The sequence below is a fragment of the Leopardus geoffroyi genome, chromosome A1 (assembly GCF_018350155.1).
Source record: "Leopardus geoffroyi isolate Oge1 chromosome A1, O.geoffroyi_Oge1_pat1.0, whole genome shotgun sequence".
Taxonomy (NCBI): domain Eukaryota; kingdom Metazoa; phylum Chordata; class Mammalia; order Carnivora; family Felidae; genus Leopardus; species Leopardus geoffroyi.
Genome location: NC_059326.1, coordinates 125,072,191 through 125,087,997, shown reverse-complemented (window position 1 = coordinate 125,087,997; position 15,807 = coordinate 125,072,191). Strand labels below are relative to the sequence as shown.

General features: G+C 38.7%; 1 protein-coding gene and 1 long non-coding RNA gene across 7 annotated transcripts in view; one reads left to right on the top strand and one right to left on the bottom strand.

The window, feature by feature from the left end:
* Nucleotides 1–576: 576 nt before the first annotated feature.
* Nucleotides 577–7,860, bottom strand: SETD9 (SET domain containing 9). Of its 3 annotated transcripts, none has more exons than XM_045493650.1 (6): nt 7,754–7,860; nt 5,947–6,314; nt 4,428–4,551; nt 3,823–3,938; nt 3,000–3,105; nt 577–945 (listed from the first exon to the last, which is right to left on the bottom strand). In XM_045493650.1, exons 1-6 carry the CDS (start codon nt 7,849–7,851, stop codon nt 858–860), a joined length of 900 nt encoding a protein of 299 aa, XP_045349606.1. In that variant the 5' UTR covers nt 7,852–7,860; the 3' UTR covers nt 577–857. The 3 variants fall into 3 exon arrangements, with proteins under 3 accessions (XP_045349606.1, XP_045349617.1, XP_045349626.1); XM_045493661.1 differs by having other exon boundaries at nt 3,000–3,101; XM_045493670.1 differs by lacking the exon at nt 577–945 and adding an exon at nt 1,300–1,350 and having other exon boundaries at nt 3,000–3,101.
* Nucleotides 7,784–15,807, top strand: part of LOC123605945 — an 81,212-nt gene continuing 73,188 nt past the window's right edge. For 3 of the 4 annotated variants that reach the window (XR_006716023.1, XR_006716026.1, XR_006716025.1), the window contains exon 1: nt 7,784–7,891. This is a non-coding gene — a long non-coding RNA (uncharacterized LOC123605945). Of the gene's footprint in view, nt 7,892–8,121; nt 8,218–15,807 lie in introns of those variants that run through there. The other variant, XR_006716021.1, reaches the window with a different exon arrangement.

Genomic DNA, 15,807 nt, shown 5'->3' with positions numbered 1-15,807 from the left:
GCTACAAAGGGCCATATTTCATTCTTTCTCATTGCCACGTAGTACTCCATTGTGTATATAAACCACAATTTCTTTTTTTTTTTTTTTTTTTTTAATTTTTTTTTTCAACGTTTATTTATTTTTGGGACAGAGAGAGACAGAGCATGAACGGGGGAGGGACAGAGAGAGAGAGGGAGACACAATCGGAAACAGGCTCCAGGCTCTGAGCCATCAGCCCAGAGCCTGATGCGGGGCTCGAACTCACGGACCGCGAGATCGTGACCTGGCTGAAGTCGGACGCTTAACCGACTGCGCCATCCAGGCGCCCCTAAACCACAATTTCTTTATCCATTCATCAGTTGATGGACATTTAGGCTCTTTGCATAATTTGGCTATTATTGAGAGTGCTGCTATAAACATTGGGGTACAAGTGTCCCTATGCATCAGTACTCCTGTATCCCTTGGGTAAATTCCTAGCAGTGCTACTGCTGGGTCATAGGGTAGGTCTAAAAATAGAGTTTTTAAAGAAGTTTGTACACATCAACAGTGCAAGAAATGGTGATGATTTGGTTAAAATTTTATAAACCACAGAGATACAAAATAAAAATTGAAATTTTAATTTCAGGCAGTAGGTTTTAATTTAATAAGCTACTGTGTTTTTAGGTGAAAACCAATTAAAATTATAATTACATTATAAATTTGAAATTGTAATGAAGGAAATAGCTTTCAATATAAACACATTAACATCAATAAAAACAAAAAATTCCCACTCCAATTAGGCCTCAAAATATTTGTTCTATAGGTGGAACTCAGAGATACAATTAACAAAAACATTTACAATAAATAGCTGAATAGAAAACCTAATTTCTAATTCATAGTTAGCTGACAATTGTATAGTAGTTTGAAAATAGCTCTTCTCCTTGTTTGATGTCCCTGAGTGCTACAAGAATGACACATCGAAGTGGGCTGAGGACAAAAAGAATACACAAAAGTTAGAAGTATTAACAAATCCAAGCTCATATTTTTAATATAACCAATTTAGCTGTTATAGACATAATTTTATTCAAATTTTTTACTATTGTCTTAGCTATTTGATTTCCATGAAGAAATAGTTCTTATCCCTGATGGAGACCACAAATCAGTAAGTTTAAAAAAAAAAACCATTTTTTTTTAACATTTATTTTTGAGAGACAGAGCATGAGCAGGGGGAAGGCAGAGAGAGAAGGAGACACAATCCAAAGCAGGCTCCAGGCTTTGAGGCGTCAGCATTGAGCCCAATGCTGGGCTCGAACCCATGAACTGTGAGATCATGACCTGAGCCGACGTCAGACGCTTAACTGTCGCTTAACCGACTGAGCCACCCAGGTGCCTCTGTGGTTTAACATTTTAAAATTAATTTGTATCTTTGTATTCTGCAAAGATGAAAACATTACTTAAAATTAATTGGGATTAAAAAATACTTTTATGAACACCGTAAGACATAAGTAACCTTCAATGTTCCTACTCAGTTAACTTTTCCTGTACTTGTTGAACAGTAGTGATATTATGCTCCAGAGCATATAGCTAAAAAAAAACCCAACTGTTACATACACACACATAGAGACAGAGTATGTATCAAGTACAGAGAATAGTCAAAGTTTGTTGTGTTTTTAGACAGAGTAGGAGTCGGGGAGAAGGGAAGGGGGGGGGAGAGGGAGAGAGAGAGAGAGGGGGGCGGGGAGAGAGAGAGAGAGAGAGAGAGAGAGAGAGAGAGAGAGAGAGAATCTTAAGCAGGCTCTATACTCAGTGTGAAGCCCAACGAGGGGCTTGAATCCATAACCCTGGGATCATGACCTGAGCTGAAATTGAAAGTTGGACGCTCAACCAACTGAGCCACCCAGGTGCCCCCAAAGAACAGTCTAAGTTTTAAATCTCTTTCATCTTAAAAGGACAATTTAATGGGGCCCATAAAAAATAAAGTTTGCTAGCACCTGGCAGCTCAGTGACATGACATAAAGATTATATTTTCCTATAGCACTGTTGATACAGAACTCTACAGAATTACTTACATTTAGAAATTGTTACTTGAACGCTTTCAGACTTTCCACTTATTGAATAGAAATGTTACATTAATAATATGTATTTTCTGAATATTTCCTCTTTTTTTTTAATGTTTATTTTTTTGAGAGAGAAAGAGAGAGAGACAGTGTGAGTCGGGGAGGAGCAGGGAGAGAGGTAGACACAGAATCCTAAGCAGGCTCCACGCTCTGAGCTGTCAGCACAGAGTCTAACACAGGGCCCAAACCCATGAACTGTGAGATGATGACCAGAGCCAAAGTCAGGCACTTAACTGAATGAGCCACCCAGGTGCCCCTGAATATTTCCTCATTTTTCATTAAGTTTCCAAACAGAATAGTGAAATGAGCAAAAGAAAGAATAGTGTAATTTAGCCTTTTTCTTCAACTGGGTGTTCTCAAGTGAGATGAAGAACATAATCCTTAAAATGATTAAAAAATGTATTTGAAGATTTTGTAAGTAGAAAAGTAACAATGAATCACTTGAAAAAAATTTTAAGGTTGATACTTATAAAGGACTACATAGAACGAAAATGGGTAATAAGCAGAATGAGCTAAGTTAATGAAAAATATTAATCTTCAAATGAGCCTACATTAATACATTAAGGTATGATGAAAATCAAAATTTAAGTTATAATTTTTTCCTAAGAGAAATTATTCCAAGTTCTGTATAGCTTTTTCTTGGAATATATATATATTTAAAAAAATTTTTTTTAAGTTTATGTATTTATTTTGAGAGAGGACACACAAGAGAGGCAGGGGTGGGGGGGTGGTGAGAGAGAGAATCCCAAACAGGTCCACATTGTCAGTGCAGAGCCCTATGTGGGGCTCGAACCCACAAACCGTGAGATCATGACCTGAGCTGAGATCAAGAGCCAGATGCTCAACCAACTGAGCCACCCAGGCACCCTCGAATATACATGTTTTTTGAGTACAGCAGAACACAGGGGACAGGAAAAGACTAACCTTTGTTTGTCACAGCTGTAGGCAATGTTTGGAAGATACTGTTTTAGCTCTATAGGAAAAACTGCAGGCACATCAAATTCCTGGTAACAGACGTTAGCGGCTCTGTCTAGGAACAAGTATATAATTTTTAGAAATAGCCGTTTTAAAAAAGGTCATGGAAAACAGAACTGAATTTTAACACTTGATGCATGGTTTTCTAAATTATTAGAACATTTTCAAATTAATAATCACTATTACCTTCCAGGCATTACTAGATTATGTATGTTTTATTATTTACTTTTTGAAGATCAGAAAACAGAGACTCAGAAAGATTGAAGGTTACGTAGAAAAGTCAGGTTTCAAGTTCATATCTCCCTAACACCAAAACCTATGCTAAATGTAGGCGAGATCAAACTTATATTTTTAGGAAAGTCAAGCCCTAGAGAAGGTAAGTGATTCACAAAAGTAGCAACAGAAAGGGGATACCAGTCTAGTTTAACCTACAAGGTTCTACTGAGGCTCTGACAAAATGATCTCTAATGCTCTCTTTTTTTAACTATTAAAAAATGCTAAAATAATAATGATCAAAGGAGCATTTATCAGTTACCTACATTTACTGAAAAACCAGAAGAAAAATAGTAAATTAAAGAATTCCAATTAATGTATATCATTATTTCCCCAACTTCTTTAATATCTGTCTTCTCAGCATTACAATTTATTTACAGGCTTTGAAAAGCTGAGATGTTAAATTTAACTGCCTCTGGCACTCAGTCATATAGCAAAGGAGGAAAATTACTACTGCTATATTTATATCTTGTCTCACAGACCCATAATGTCAACTTACCATTTGAACAATTGTTGACATACTGTCCTACAGCAAGTGGATTACAAATTTCTGATGTTAGCCATGTACTGTCACTCATTTTTAAAGGACCAAGTTGATCCCTCCCATTGCAAGATCTGAAATAGGTGAAAGCATTAGGTAAGAGATTGTTCTTTTATGTCTTACAGTAAAATCCACAAGTACAAAATTAATCCTAGAACTGAACAAATCCAATTTCTCTTAAAAAGTTTTGTCTAGTCTGGGATGCCTGGGTGGTTCAGTCAGTTAAGCGTCCAATTTCGGCTCAGGTCATGATCTCACAGTCCCTGAGTTCGAGCCCCGGGTCGGGCTCTGTGCTGACAGACAGCTTGGAGCCTGGAGCCTGCTTCAGATTCTGTGTCTCCCTCTCTCTGACCCTCCCCCGTTCATGCTCTGTCCTTCTCTGTCTCAAAAATAAATAAAAAAAAAAATTAAAAAAAAAGTTTTGTCTAGTCAGTAGGGCAGCTGAGTTGCCACTTAGCAGCTGTCTAAACAGATTTTTATTTAAAGTGAAAAGGCCAGGGTCATGGTCATTTTCCTGTGGCTCTGTGTCCTATCGTTATGTCTGAACATGGGCACTAACTTACCTGTATACGACTTTTGATATTCCTTTGTCATTTCCATCAATAAGTACCCCATCCAGGCATCTAAAAATAAATGAATTTCCAATGGATTGGAAAAAGATTGGCTCATACTTCTGATATACTGTACCTATTATAAGATAAGGACATAGCAATATGTAAAAATTATTAACATCATGATAAGCACCTCTGGAAAATAAACATAACATGAAATGAACTATTTTATTTTCTCTACCTTTTTCTAATATTTTACTCCAGTCTAGATTATCACATTCTCTTTGGCTACTTCTTCCCTTTAAAGAGTGCCCAAAAGTAAATGGAGCAGAGAATCAACTTGTTCACATAGCCAAATAAAATGTGACTATTTTGATTAATTAAAATGTGAACACCACATCTGAGATTCAGCTTTACAAAATTATAGGGGCTTTTTGTTTTGTTTTGTTTTTGCTTTTTAAAGTAGAGTGTTATTTGACATCCATTAAAAAGTCTTTTGGGTTCCTGGGTGGCTCAGTGGTTAAGCATTGAGCTTCAGCCCAGGTCATGATCTCACAGTAGTGAGTTCGAGTTCCACATCGGTCAACCCGAGCCCTGCTTTGCCTCAGGTGAGCTCGAGCCCTGCTTCAGGTGAGCTTGGTTTCTCTCTGCCCCTCACTGACTTGCGCCCTCTCTCTCTCAAAAAAAAAAAAAAAAAAAAAAAAAAAAGAAAGTCTTTTAAGAAATGTATTTGTTAATAACCAGTTAAATAATGTAGACAAAATGGGAATAAATGAATCTGATATTCAGATTGTTTCCCCTTTCGCTAGCAGTAGAGGAAAGGAGAAAATTAGTATTTACTGAGTGTGTCCTATGTTACTGGCATCCTAATTTATTAAATTTATTCTAGTATTAATTTGTTGCCAGCTTGTTCTATTTAGCCTTTACAGAGTTAGTTGTGTAGGAGAAAACCAACTCTTTTGCTTAGGGATGTAAAATTAGAAAATAGAATGACTTTTTGAAAACATGTCTGAATTAAACATTTACAAATAATGTAATCTTAGTTTAACAAATAACATACCCTACTAAGCATTCTAGTCAATGATCTTTTTGCAAAGAAGCTGCTTTACTTTCAAAGTGTAGAAATGGCAGGAAGGTATTTATTGATTTACAGGTTTAAACTCTGTCATACCTGTTTAACCTGTACTATTTTTACCTTTAGTTATCAATTATGTAAGCCAACTAACTTATTCTCTAGTGCTTTCTAAGTAATTCATCTTATCAAAGTAGGCCATACTATATTCTACATTTAAACATTGACTACAAAAATTTCCTTAAAAGAAAAGTGCTTTTATTCAAATAAATACTCAAGGATGCTTTCTAGCACATAAAATAATTTGTAGTTATTTTCGAAATCAGGATTTACAAATGTGTGGAAATCTCAGTTTCTAATTCAACTCCTTACTCAAAGGATTATAAGAGTAAGTATTTTTTTGGACTTATATTAACTGATAAATAGGAAACTCTTGGCAAACACTAATTGTGTCATTACCAGGATACATAGATACAACCGCGCCTTTTGGTACCAATCCTCTGGTAACGAAGACACCTTTTCCAGCAGAAATCAATGAGCTAGTTGCTCGGGCAACATTGAAACCCAGTGTCTTATAAAGAATTTCTTCTGGTTTAAAGATATTTTGCTGTTGATGTCTGTATTCAAGCAGTTTCACCCTTGGATGTTGAACTGACAGTAGGTCATGATATTTTGATTTAACGGTTTCTGGAAGCATAGTCAAGATATCTGATTGCTTATTGAAATCATTAATGAACAGAGCCTGGAAAACTTTCAGTAATGTTCCTAGGACATCTTCATCTGAGATAACTTTGTCTTTGGATTCCTCTGGAACATATCGGATGGTCCTGAAAACAGGAAAAGTTTCCATTCACTACCCTTCAAGTGATAAAAGTCAGGCTTCATGCCTTCATGCCTTCTAAGTTACTGGGCTTAATGATGATTATTCTCATGTGTTTGAAGGGCATAAAACTAAAAAGTTCAAGAAAGAATTGTTTGGGGATAGTTCTAGTTCGCTAACTCCTGGCAATACCTACCCAAGTTACAAATAGCCGGTTATCTGTGAAAAGTCTATCTGTACCAAATGCTGTTGGGTCCTTACATTCATTATCTCATCTTTGCAGACAGGGAAACTGAGGCTTGACGTTGGGGTGCTTGCCCAAGATCCTAAAGCTGTTAAGCTGGAAAGCCACAGCTCAAACAGAACTAGTTCTTCTTCCCACTACATCCATGGCCATTATATGAATATCGCATAAGAATCCTCATATATTTTATAGGCATTTAATTACAAAGACAAATTTAACATATACTTTGTCACATTCTCTCCCGGGAATACTTACTTCTTTAATGGCTGCATCATTTTTACTCGCATAATGGTATTATTTTTTACTTCTTGACAAGAAGAAAGCCATTCCGCTTCACAATTCTATAGCAACGGTGGCCCTGAATTCACGTTTCCGCGGAATCAAACTTTGGAAAAGCTCTTCGGTTATTAACTGGCCTTCAGTGGAGCTAGCTTTAAGTGAGCATTACGTGAGCTTCTTCACGATCGCTACCATGCCACTTACTAGAGCCGGAATTAACAGTGACTCCACCGCCACCCACTCAACTAGATCCCTTTCTTCAGGCATGGACTATTCTAAACCCCACATTCGGACGTGTTTTTAGCGACATTTTGCTCGTTCTTCTGCGTCAGCAAGTTGTTATCCTCACATCCAAGCCGGGCTGCTTTCACCATATAAACTATGGAGCTATGAAAATAAACCTCAGTTTGGCTTTTCTAAGGAACTTTGAAGTATGCCCTAGCGGAGAGAAGGCCATGCACCCTCACGCTGTATAAACTTTGCTCTTTTTCAAAAGTTTCTATTTTTTGCCCGGACAGAAGCGCCCGTCAGCGAAGACCTCTAAAGGAGAGCACGAGCCGCACTGCCCGTGAGGGACGCCCGCCTCACAGACCTCACAGCGCGGGGTACTCTGGGAGAGTAGGCCTCAGGTCCCACCCTCCTAAGGCTCCCCGTGGTCTTCGGTATCCCAGCTGTCCTCCGACTCCACCAGCCTCGGCTTCGCCCACTTCAGACCCCGCCCCACCTCAGGTTCTGCTCGCTACAGGCCCGCCCACCTCGGGCCACAGGTCGCCTGAGGCTCCGCCCACCAGAGACCGCCGTTTAAAGCGCTTTTCGGCGGAGGTTCCGCCCACTTAGGGCCCACATGCCTCCAGTTCAGCGGCCCTGGTGGCGTCGTGGGGCTGAAAGAAGACGTCCCTGGTCTGCCGGCCTCGCCCTCTCACCTCGGGTTGTGGTTTAGGTTCAGCGCGATCCAAGGAACGAAGCGGTACTTGTAACGACGCCATCGCTGCCACAGGCCCCGCAGTAGGCGGCCCGGCATGGCCGTCCCGCGGCGCTGTAACGAGGACAGCGCCGGAGAGGTGGGTCACAGTCTCGGGCCCGCCCTGGTCCGGGGAGGAGCGGAGGCCACGCCGTCCCGCCCCTCTTGGGTCTCCGCCTTCAGTGCCTTGCTCCTTTGCCCCGGGACTCCCTTGGATCTTGTGGCCTCCGTCCCTCTCCTTTATTGACCTCAGCTGTCTGAATCGTAGGTGCGTATAGCTGAGGGAAGCCCTCTATTCCCCTTTTCTTTCTCCATTCGCTCGTGTATTTACACACACGCGCGCGCACACACACACCCACCCACTTCGGAGAAGTTCAGACCACGCTTAGTTCCAGTGGATGCAAACTACAAGAATCTCTGAAATCAGTACGTGTTTGTTAAGAATTTATGGGGTGCCTGGGTGGCTCAGTCGGTTAAGCTTGGTGGGTTCAAGCGCGATGTAGGGCTCTGCGCTGACGGCTTGCAGCCTGGAGCTTGCTTCGGATTGTGTGTCTCCCTCTATCTCTGCCCTTCCCCCGCTCACACTCTGTCTCTGTCTCTCTCAAAAATAAATAAACATAAAAAAAGTTATCAGACTGATGTGTTTTCTACCAGTCTTATTTCTGTGTGTTTGTCTTATTTCAGTCTTATTTCTATGTGTTCTGTATTCCTACAGAAAATCATAGATATATGTGTGAATGTTTTAAAGCTATTACAAATATCCACAACTTCTTTTATTTATTCAAAAATGTATTTTGGAGTTTCTCCATATTAGTTTGTATAATTACACTTTATTATTCTGTTTCTACGGTTTTAACATCGTTTATTACTATTTAATTTTCTGGTAAGTGTACTTCGAATCTAAAAAGTTCTCTTCTAGTTTTGGTTTGTCAAGAATTTTTGTTTTAAGTTGATGAGTATCACATGCTTTTCTTTGCTATTTACTGAGGTGATCGCATAATTTCTCTATGTTCTTTTGTTAATGTATGAATTATACATTGTCAGATGTTACACCATGCTTAGATTGAGATAGCTAGATAGTTATGAGTAACACATTGATCATACTCTATAGGTTTTTATATGCTTTTGTTGTCTCAAATTTATTTCGAAGTGTGTTATAAAATTTTCAGTGTCATGGCTTGTTTGTAGTTTTGTTTTCAGGTTTTGGTGTTAGACTTTTGCTGACCTCATAAAATGGATTGAGAAGTATTCTCTTTTCCTCTACTTGTGAAAAAAGACCAAAACATTTGTATAGGAATGGTGTTATTCCTTCCTTGAATGTTGATAGAATTCACCAGTGAAAGCATTTGGGTTTGTAGTTTTCTTTGATAATGAATTCAGTTTTTAAAATTGAAGTACAGTTGTCATACAATATTAGTTTCAGGTGTACATAGTGATTCAACATTTATATACATTAGTAAGTGATCTCCATCAGAAGTCTAGCTACCATCTGTCACCATACAAAGTTGTTACAGGTTTTGAATTAGCAAGAATTCTTTTTATATGGCTGAGTAATATTCCATTGTATATATTTATACCACATATTCTTTTTAAAAAAATTTTTTGTAATGTTTGTTTATTTTTGAGACAGAGCATGAGCAGGGGAGGGGCAGAGAGAGAGGGAGACACAGAATCCGAAACAGGCTCCAGGCTCTGAGGTGTCAGCACAGAGCCCAATGCGGGGCTTGGACCCATTAACTGTGAGATCATGACCTGAGCCGATGTTGGACGCTTAACTGACTGAGCCACCCAGGTGCCCCACCACATATTCTTTATTCATGTTTTGATAATGGACAATTAGGTTGTTTACATATCTTGGCTATTGTAAATAATGTTGCAGTGAACATGGTGGTGCATATATCTTTTCCAGTTAGTGATTTTGTTTGCTTCGCAGCTGTGAAATTGTTGAAATGTATGGTATTTCTATTTTTAATTTTTTGGGGGAACTCCAGACTATTTCCCATTGAATCTGCACCATTTTGCATTCCCACCAACAGTACACAAGGTTTCCCTTTTCTCTGCATCTTTGCTGACACTTGTTATTCCTGGTCTTTTTGATACTAACCATTCTGACAGGTGTGAGGTGATATCTCATTGTGGTTTTGATTGGCATTTACTGAAGATTAGTAACGAGTATCTTTTCATGTGTCTCTTGGCCGTCTGTATGTCTTTGGAGAAATGTCTATTCAGGTTCTCTACCCACTTTTTAATTGGATTTTTTTTTATTGCGTTGTATCAGTTCTTTATATATTTTGGATATTAACCCTTTATTGTTTTATTAGTTGCAAATGTCTTCTTCCATTTAGTAGGTTGCCTCTCATTTTGTTGATGTTTTCCTTCACTGTGCAAAAGTTTTTTAGTTTGATGTAGTCCCATTTATTTTTGCTCTTGGTGTCCTTGCCTGAGGACGCAGATCCAAAAAAATACTGCTAACACTGATGTCCAGGAGCTTACTGCCTATGTTTTCTTCTAAGAGTTTTATGGTTTCACATTTAAGTCTTTAACCCATTTTAGTTTAATTTAATTTTGTATGTGGTGTAAGAAAGTGGTCTAGTTTCGTTGTTTTGCAAGTAGCTCTCCAGTTTTCTCAGGACCAAATTATTGAATAGACTGTCTCTTCCTCATTGTATATTCTTATTTTCTTTGTTGAAAATTAATTGACTGCATAAGTGTAAGGTTTTTCCTGGACTCTAGTCTATTCTCTTGATCTATATGTCTGGGTTTGTGCCAGATCACACTGTTTTGATTATTATAGCTTTATAGCATAGTTTGAGATCAGGGAGTATGATGCCTTCTTAAAAATTATGTATTTATTTTTTTAATGTACATCCAAGTTAGCATATAGTGCAAAAGTGATTTCAGGAGTAGATTTCTTAATGCCCCTTACCCATTTAGCCCATCACCCCACCCACAGCCCCTCCAGCAAATCCTCTGTTTGTTCTCCATATTTAAGAGTCTCTTACGTTTTGTCCCCCTCCCTGTTTTTATATTATTTTTGCTTCCTTTCCCTTATGTTCATCTTTTTTGTACCTTAAGTTCCTCATGAGTGAAGTCATATGATATATTTGTCTTTCTCTGACTAGTTTCGCTTAGCATAATACCCTCTAGTTCCATCCATGTAATTGCACATGGCAAGATTTCAGTCTTCTTGATTGCTGAGTAATACTCCATTGTATGTATGTATATATGTGTGTATATATATATATATATATATATATATATATATATACACACATACATACATATACACACACACACAACATTTTCTTTATCCATTCATCCATCGATGGACATTTGGGCTCTTTCCATGCTTTGATGTTGTTGATAGCTCTGCTATAAACATTGGGGTGCATGTGCCCCTTTGAAACAGCACACCTGTATGCCTTGGATACATACCTAGTAGTGCAATTTCTGGGTCATTGGGTAGTTCTGGTTTTAATTTTTTGAGGAACCTCCATACTTGGCTGCACCAGTTTGCATTCCCACCAGCAGTGCGAAAGAGATCCTCTTTCTCCGCGTCCTGGCCAGTGTCTGTTGTTGCCTGAGTTGTTAATGTTAGCCATTCTGACAGGTGTGAGGTGGTATCTCAGTGTGGTTTTAATTTGTATTTCCCTGATGATGAGTGATGTGGAACATTTTTTCATGTGTTGGTTGTCATCTGGATGTCTTCTTTGGAGAAGTGTCTATTCATGTCTTTTGCTCATTTCTTCACTGGATTATTTTTTTTTTGGGGTGTTGAGTTTGATAAGTTCTTTATAGATTTTGGATACTAACCCTTTATCTGATATGTCATGGTCTTGGATTCTTGTGTATTGAGAGTTTTTTGATTACTGATTCAACTTCATTACTAGTTATAGGTTTGATCAGATTTTCTATTCTTGATTCAATCTTGGAAGATTGTATGTTTGTAATTTACCTATATCTTCTGGTTTTTCCTATTTGTTAGCCTATAATTGCAGGATTTTTCTTATAATCCTTTATATTTCTGTGGTGTTCATTGTAACTTCTCTCTCATTTCTGATTTTATTTATTTGGGCCCTCTTTGTTTTTTCCTTGTAAGTCTGTGTAATGATTTGTTGATTTTGTTTATGTTTTCAAACAACCAGCTCTGTATTTCATTAATATCCTCTGTGATCTTTATTTCCTTTCTTCTACAACATTAGTATTAGTTTGTTCTTTTTCTAGTTCTTTTAGGTGTAAGTTTATTTGAGAATTTTCTTGTTTCTTGAGATTGGCCTGTATTGCTATAAGCTTTCCTCTTAGAACTGTGTTGTCTGCATCCTGCAGGTTGTGGACCATTGTGTTTCCATTTTCATTTGTCTTAAGGTATTTAAAAACATTTTTTTTTAATGTTTTTAATTTATTTTTGAAAGAGAGAGAGAGACAGAGAATGAGTGGGGGAGAGCAGAGAGAGAGACACACACAGAATCCAAAGCAGGCTCCAGGCTCTGAGCTGTCAGCACAGAGCCCGATGTGGGGCTCGAACTCATGAACCGTGAGATCATAATCTGACCGAAGTCAGATGCTTAACTGACTGAGCCACTCAGGCGCCCCTGTCTTAAGGTATTTTTTAAATTTCCCCTTTGATTTTTTTATTAGCCCATTGGTTGTTAAGCAGAATGTTGTTTGGCCTTCATGTGTTTTTTGTTTGTTTTTTTTTTTTTTCCCATTTTTTTTCTTGCAAGTGATTTCTAGTTTCATCCTGTGTGGTCAGAAAAAATGCTTGATATTATTTAATTCTTCTTAAATTTATTGAGACTTGTTTTGTGGCCTAACATGTGATCTATTGGGAGAGTATTCCCTGTACACTTGAAAAGAATGTGTAGTCTGCTGTTTGGGGTTGGAATGCTCTGTATATCTATTAAGTCCACCTGGTGTAACGTGTCGTTTAAAACCACTGTTTCCTTGTTGATTTTATGTCTGGATGATCTATCCACCAATGTCACTGCTATTATTTCATTTACTGTCAATTCTCACCTTTATGTCTGTTAATATTGCTTTATATGTTAGGTGCCCCTGTGTTGGGTGCATAGATGTTTATAGATGTTATATTCTTTGGTTTGGTTGATCCTTTTATCTTTTGTAATGCCATTCTTTGTCTTCAGTTACAGTCTGTGTGTTACTGTGTTTTTGTCTGATATAAGTATTACTCCAGCTTTCTTTTTACTTCTATTTGCATGGGCTATCTTTTTCCATCTCTTCACTTTCAGTCTGTGTATGTCTTTATATCTGAAGTGAGTCTTGTGTAGGCAGCTTATAGATGGGTCTTGTTTTTTATGTTTTTTTTTCTTTTTTTTTTTTTTTTTTTTTAACCCATTTACACACCTTATGCCTTTTCTTTGGAGCATTTGGTTCATTTAATTTAATGTAGTTATTGATTGATAGGTACTTACTGCTGTTTTGTCAGTTGTTTTCTGTTTGTTTTTGCTGTTCTTCTCTGTTCCTTCTCTTGCTCTCTTTCTTTGTGATTTGGTGACTTTCCTTTGTGTTATGTTTGTATTCCTTTTTTGTGTATCTGTTATTTATAGGATTTAGTTTTGTGGTTTATATATAACATGAGGTTCATTCTGTTTTAAGTTGATGGTCATTTAAGTTCAAGTTAAAAGCACCATAGTTTAACCACCCTTACCACATTTTATGTTGTTGATATTATATTTTACATATTAATATGTTGTGTATCCTCTAATTATTGTGGGTCTAGATGATTTTACTACTTTTGTCTTTCAGTCTTCATAACTCACTCTGGTTGATCATTTATCTTTACTATGTGTTTACCTTTACCAGTTACATTTTGTTTTTTTTCACAATTTTCTTATTTCTAGTTATGGCCTTTTCTTTTTTCATGTAAAGAAGTTTCCTAAAGGTTTCTTGTAAGGCTGGTTTGATGTTAATGAACTCCATTAGCTTTTGCTTATCTGAGAAGCTCTGATCTATTGTTCAATTCTGAGTGATAACTTTGTCAGGTAGAATATTCTTGTTTTAAATGTTTTCCTTTCAACACTTTGAATATATTGTACTGCTTCCTTCTGGCCTGTGAAATCTGAAAAATCAGCTGATAGTTTTTTGAGGGTCCCCTTATACATAACTAGTTGCTTTTCTGTTGCTACTTTAAAGATTTTGCCTTTAACTGTTGACACTGATTATTATGTGTCTTGGTGTGGGTCTCTTTAGGTTCATCTTGTTTGGGACTCTGTGCTTCCTGGAATGGGATGTCTGTTTCCTTCACCACATCAGGGAAATTTCTGTCAATATTTCTTCAGATAGGTCTTCGACCCCTTTGTGTCTCTCTTCTTCTGGTACCCATTATGCAAATGTTTCTCTGCTTCCCACATGTTGTTGCTGAGAATGTTGCCCCAGAGGTCCCTTAAGCTATCCTCATTGTGTTTGATTCTTTTTTCCTTTTGCTGTTCCAGTTGGGTAGTTTCCACTATTCTGTCATCCAGGTTTCTGATCCATTCTTGTGCATCATCTCATCCACTGGTATTTTCTTCTAGTGTGTTTTTTCATTTCAGTTTTTCTTGGGCTCTGATTGATTCTTTTTAAATGTTGTTTGTCTTTGTTGAAGTTCTCAGTGTGTTCATCCATTCTCCCGAGTTTGGTGAACATCTTATGAAAATTAATTTGAGGGGCGCCTGGGTGGCTCAGTCGGTTAAGCATCCGACTTCAGCTCAGGTCACGATCTCGCGGTCCGTGAGTTCGAGCCCCGCGTCAGGCTCTGGGCTGATGGCTCAGAGCCTGGAGCCTGTTTCCGATTCTGTGTCTCCCTCTCTCTCTGCCCCTCCCCCGTTCATGCTGTGTCTCTCTCTGTCTCAAAAATAAATAAACGTTAAAAAAAAAAAATTAAAAAGAAAATTAATTTGAACGTTTATGAGGTATATTGCTTCTCTCTCTTTTCTTTAGTTCTTTTTCTGAGGTTTTGTCTTGTTCTCTTGTCTTGGGCATATTCCTCTGTCTCTTTCTTGTGCCTGTTTGTGTTTGTTTCTGTGTATTAGGTAAATCAATTATATCTTTCAGTTTTGAAAGATTGGCTTTATGCAGAAAGTGTCCTGTCAGGCCCAGTTGTGCAACCCCTCTCCCACCTCCTCATTCTTGAGCCAGGTGCCTTAGAGGGCTCTCCTGTGTGGGCTGCACGTACCCTTCTTTTATAGCTGGGTTGCACTTGGTGTCCACTCCCTGGTGTGCAGGGCAGTTGTGCAGCTTTTTGTGAGGGCTACCCATGTCGACTCTGGATGTCCTGGTGAGTGGGGCTGGTCCTTGGTCTGTTTGGCCGAGAGTACAGGCCATAACCACTATGGGCATGCTTGTGTCAGAGTTGGCTCCTTGTGCAGCTGGCTGTGAAGTCCTGCTGCAGCAGCTGTGGCCATGTGTGTGGGTGGAATAGGCTTCCACTGTGGCTGGCTGTGACCTACAGGTGTGACTATTGCAAGTGCCCTAGTATTTGGCTCTTTTCCCCTGGGGTGGAGGTTGCTTGCTGGGGATGGGAGTAGTGGGAGGCCAGGGCTCCAGTACAGCTGCCTCCACCCCCAGGTGTGGCAGGGTGGGAGCTGCTTTGGAGGGGTGCTGGGCTGGGCTGGCACAGTCTACAGAGAAAGGCTGGGGCCAGGTGATTGGTGTTAGCACAGTAGGTAGAGTGTCAGAAATGGCTCCTGCCAGGCTGGACCAGCTAGGTAGAAGGGAAATGAAAAAAAAAAAAAAAAAAAAAAAGAAGAAGAAGAAGAAGAAAAAGGTGTCTGGTAACACACCCTTCTCTGGAGAATGTTCTAACAGATCCCTGCCCCTCTGGCACATGTCCTGAAATTGGTCAGTGAATCTCTTTTCAGCACCCAGGTACTTTTGCAACTGCTGCCTCTGCTCTGGAATTTGGGATGATTGAGGTTATGCACCTGCCCTAAAGCATGGAACATAGGTTTCCTATTGCCTTCTGGGTCTCCCACACATAAGTCCACTGGTTTTCAAAACCAGATATTATGGGCACTC

Excerpts from the sequence above, each read along its gene's own strand:
- SETD9 (XM_045493650.1), bottom strand. The coding sequence starts at position 7,851 with ATGCCGGGCCGCCTACTGCGGGGCCTGTGGCAGCGATGGCGTCGTTAC. Across the intron at positions 6,315-7,753 it reads AACCTAAACCACAACCCGAG|GACCATCCGATATGTTCCAG; the intron begins GTGAGAGGGCGA and ends TCCTGTTTTCAG. Across the intron at positions 3,106-3,822 it reads TGTCAACAATTGTTCAAATG|ACAGAGCCGCTAACGTCTGT; the intron begins GTAAGTTGACAT and ends ACTTGTTCCTAG.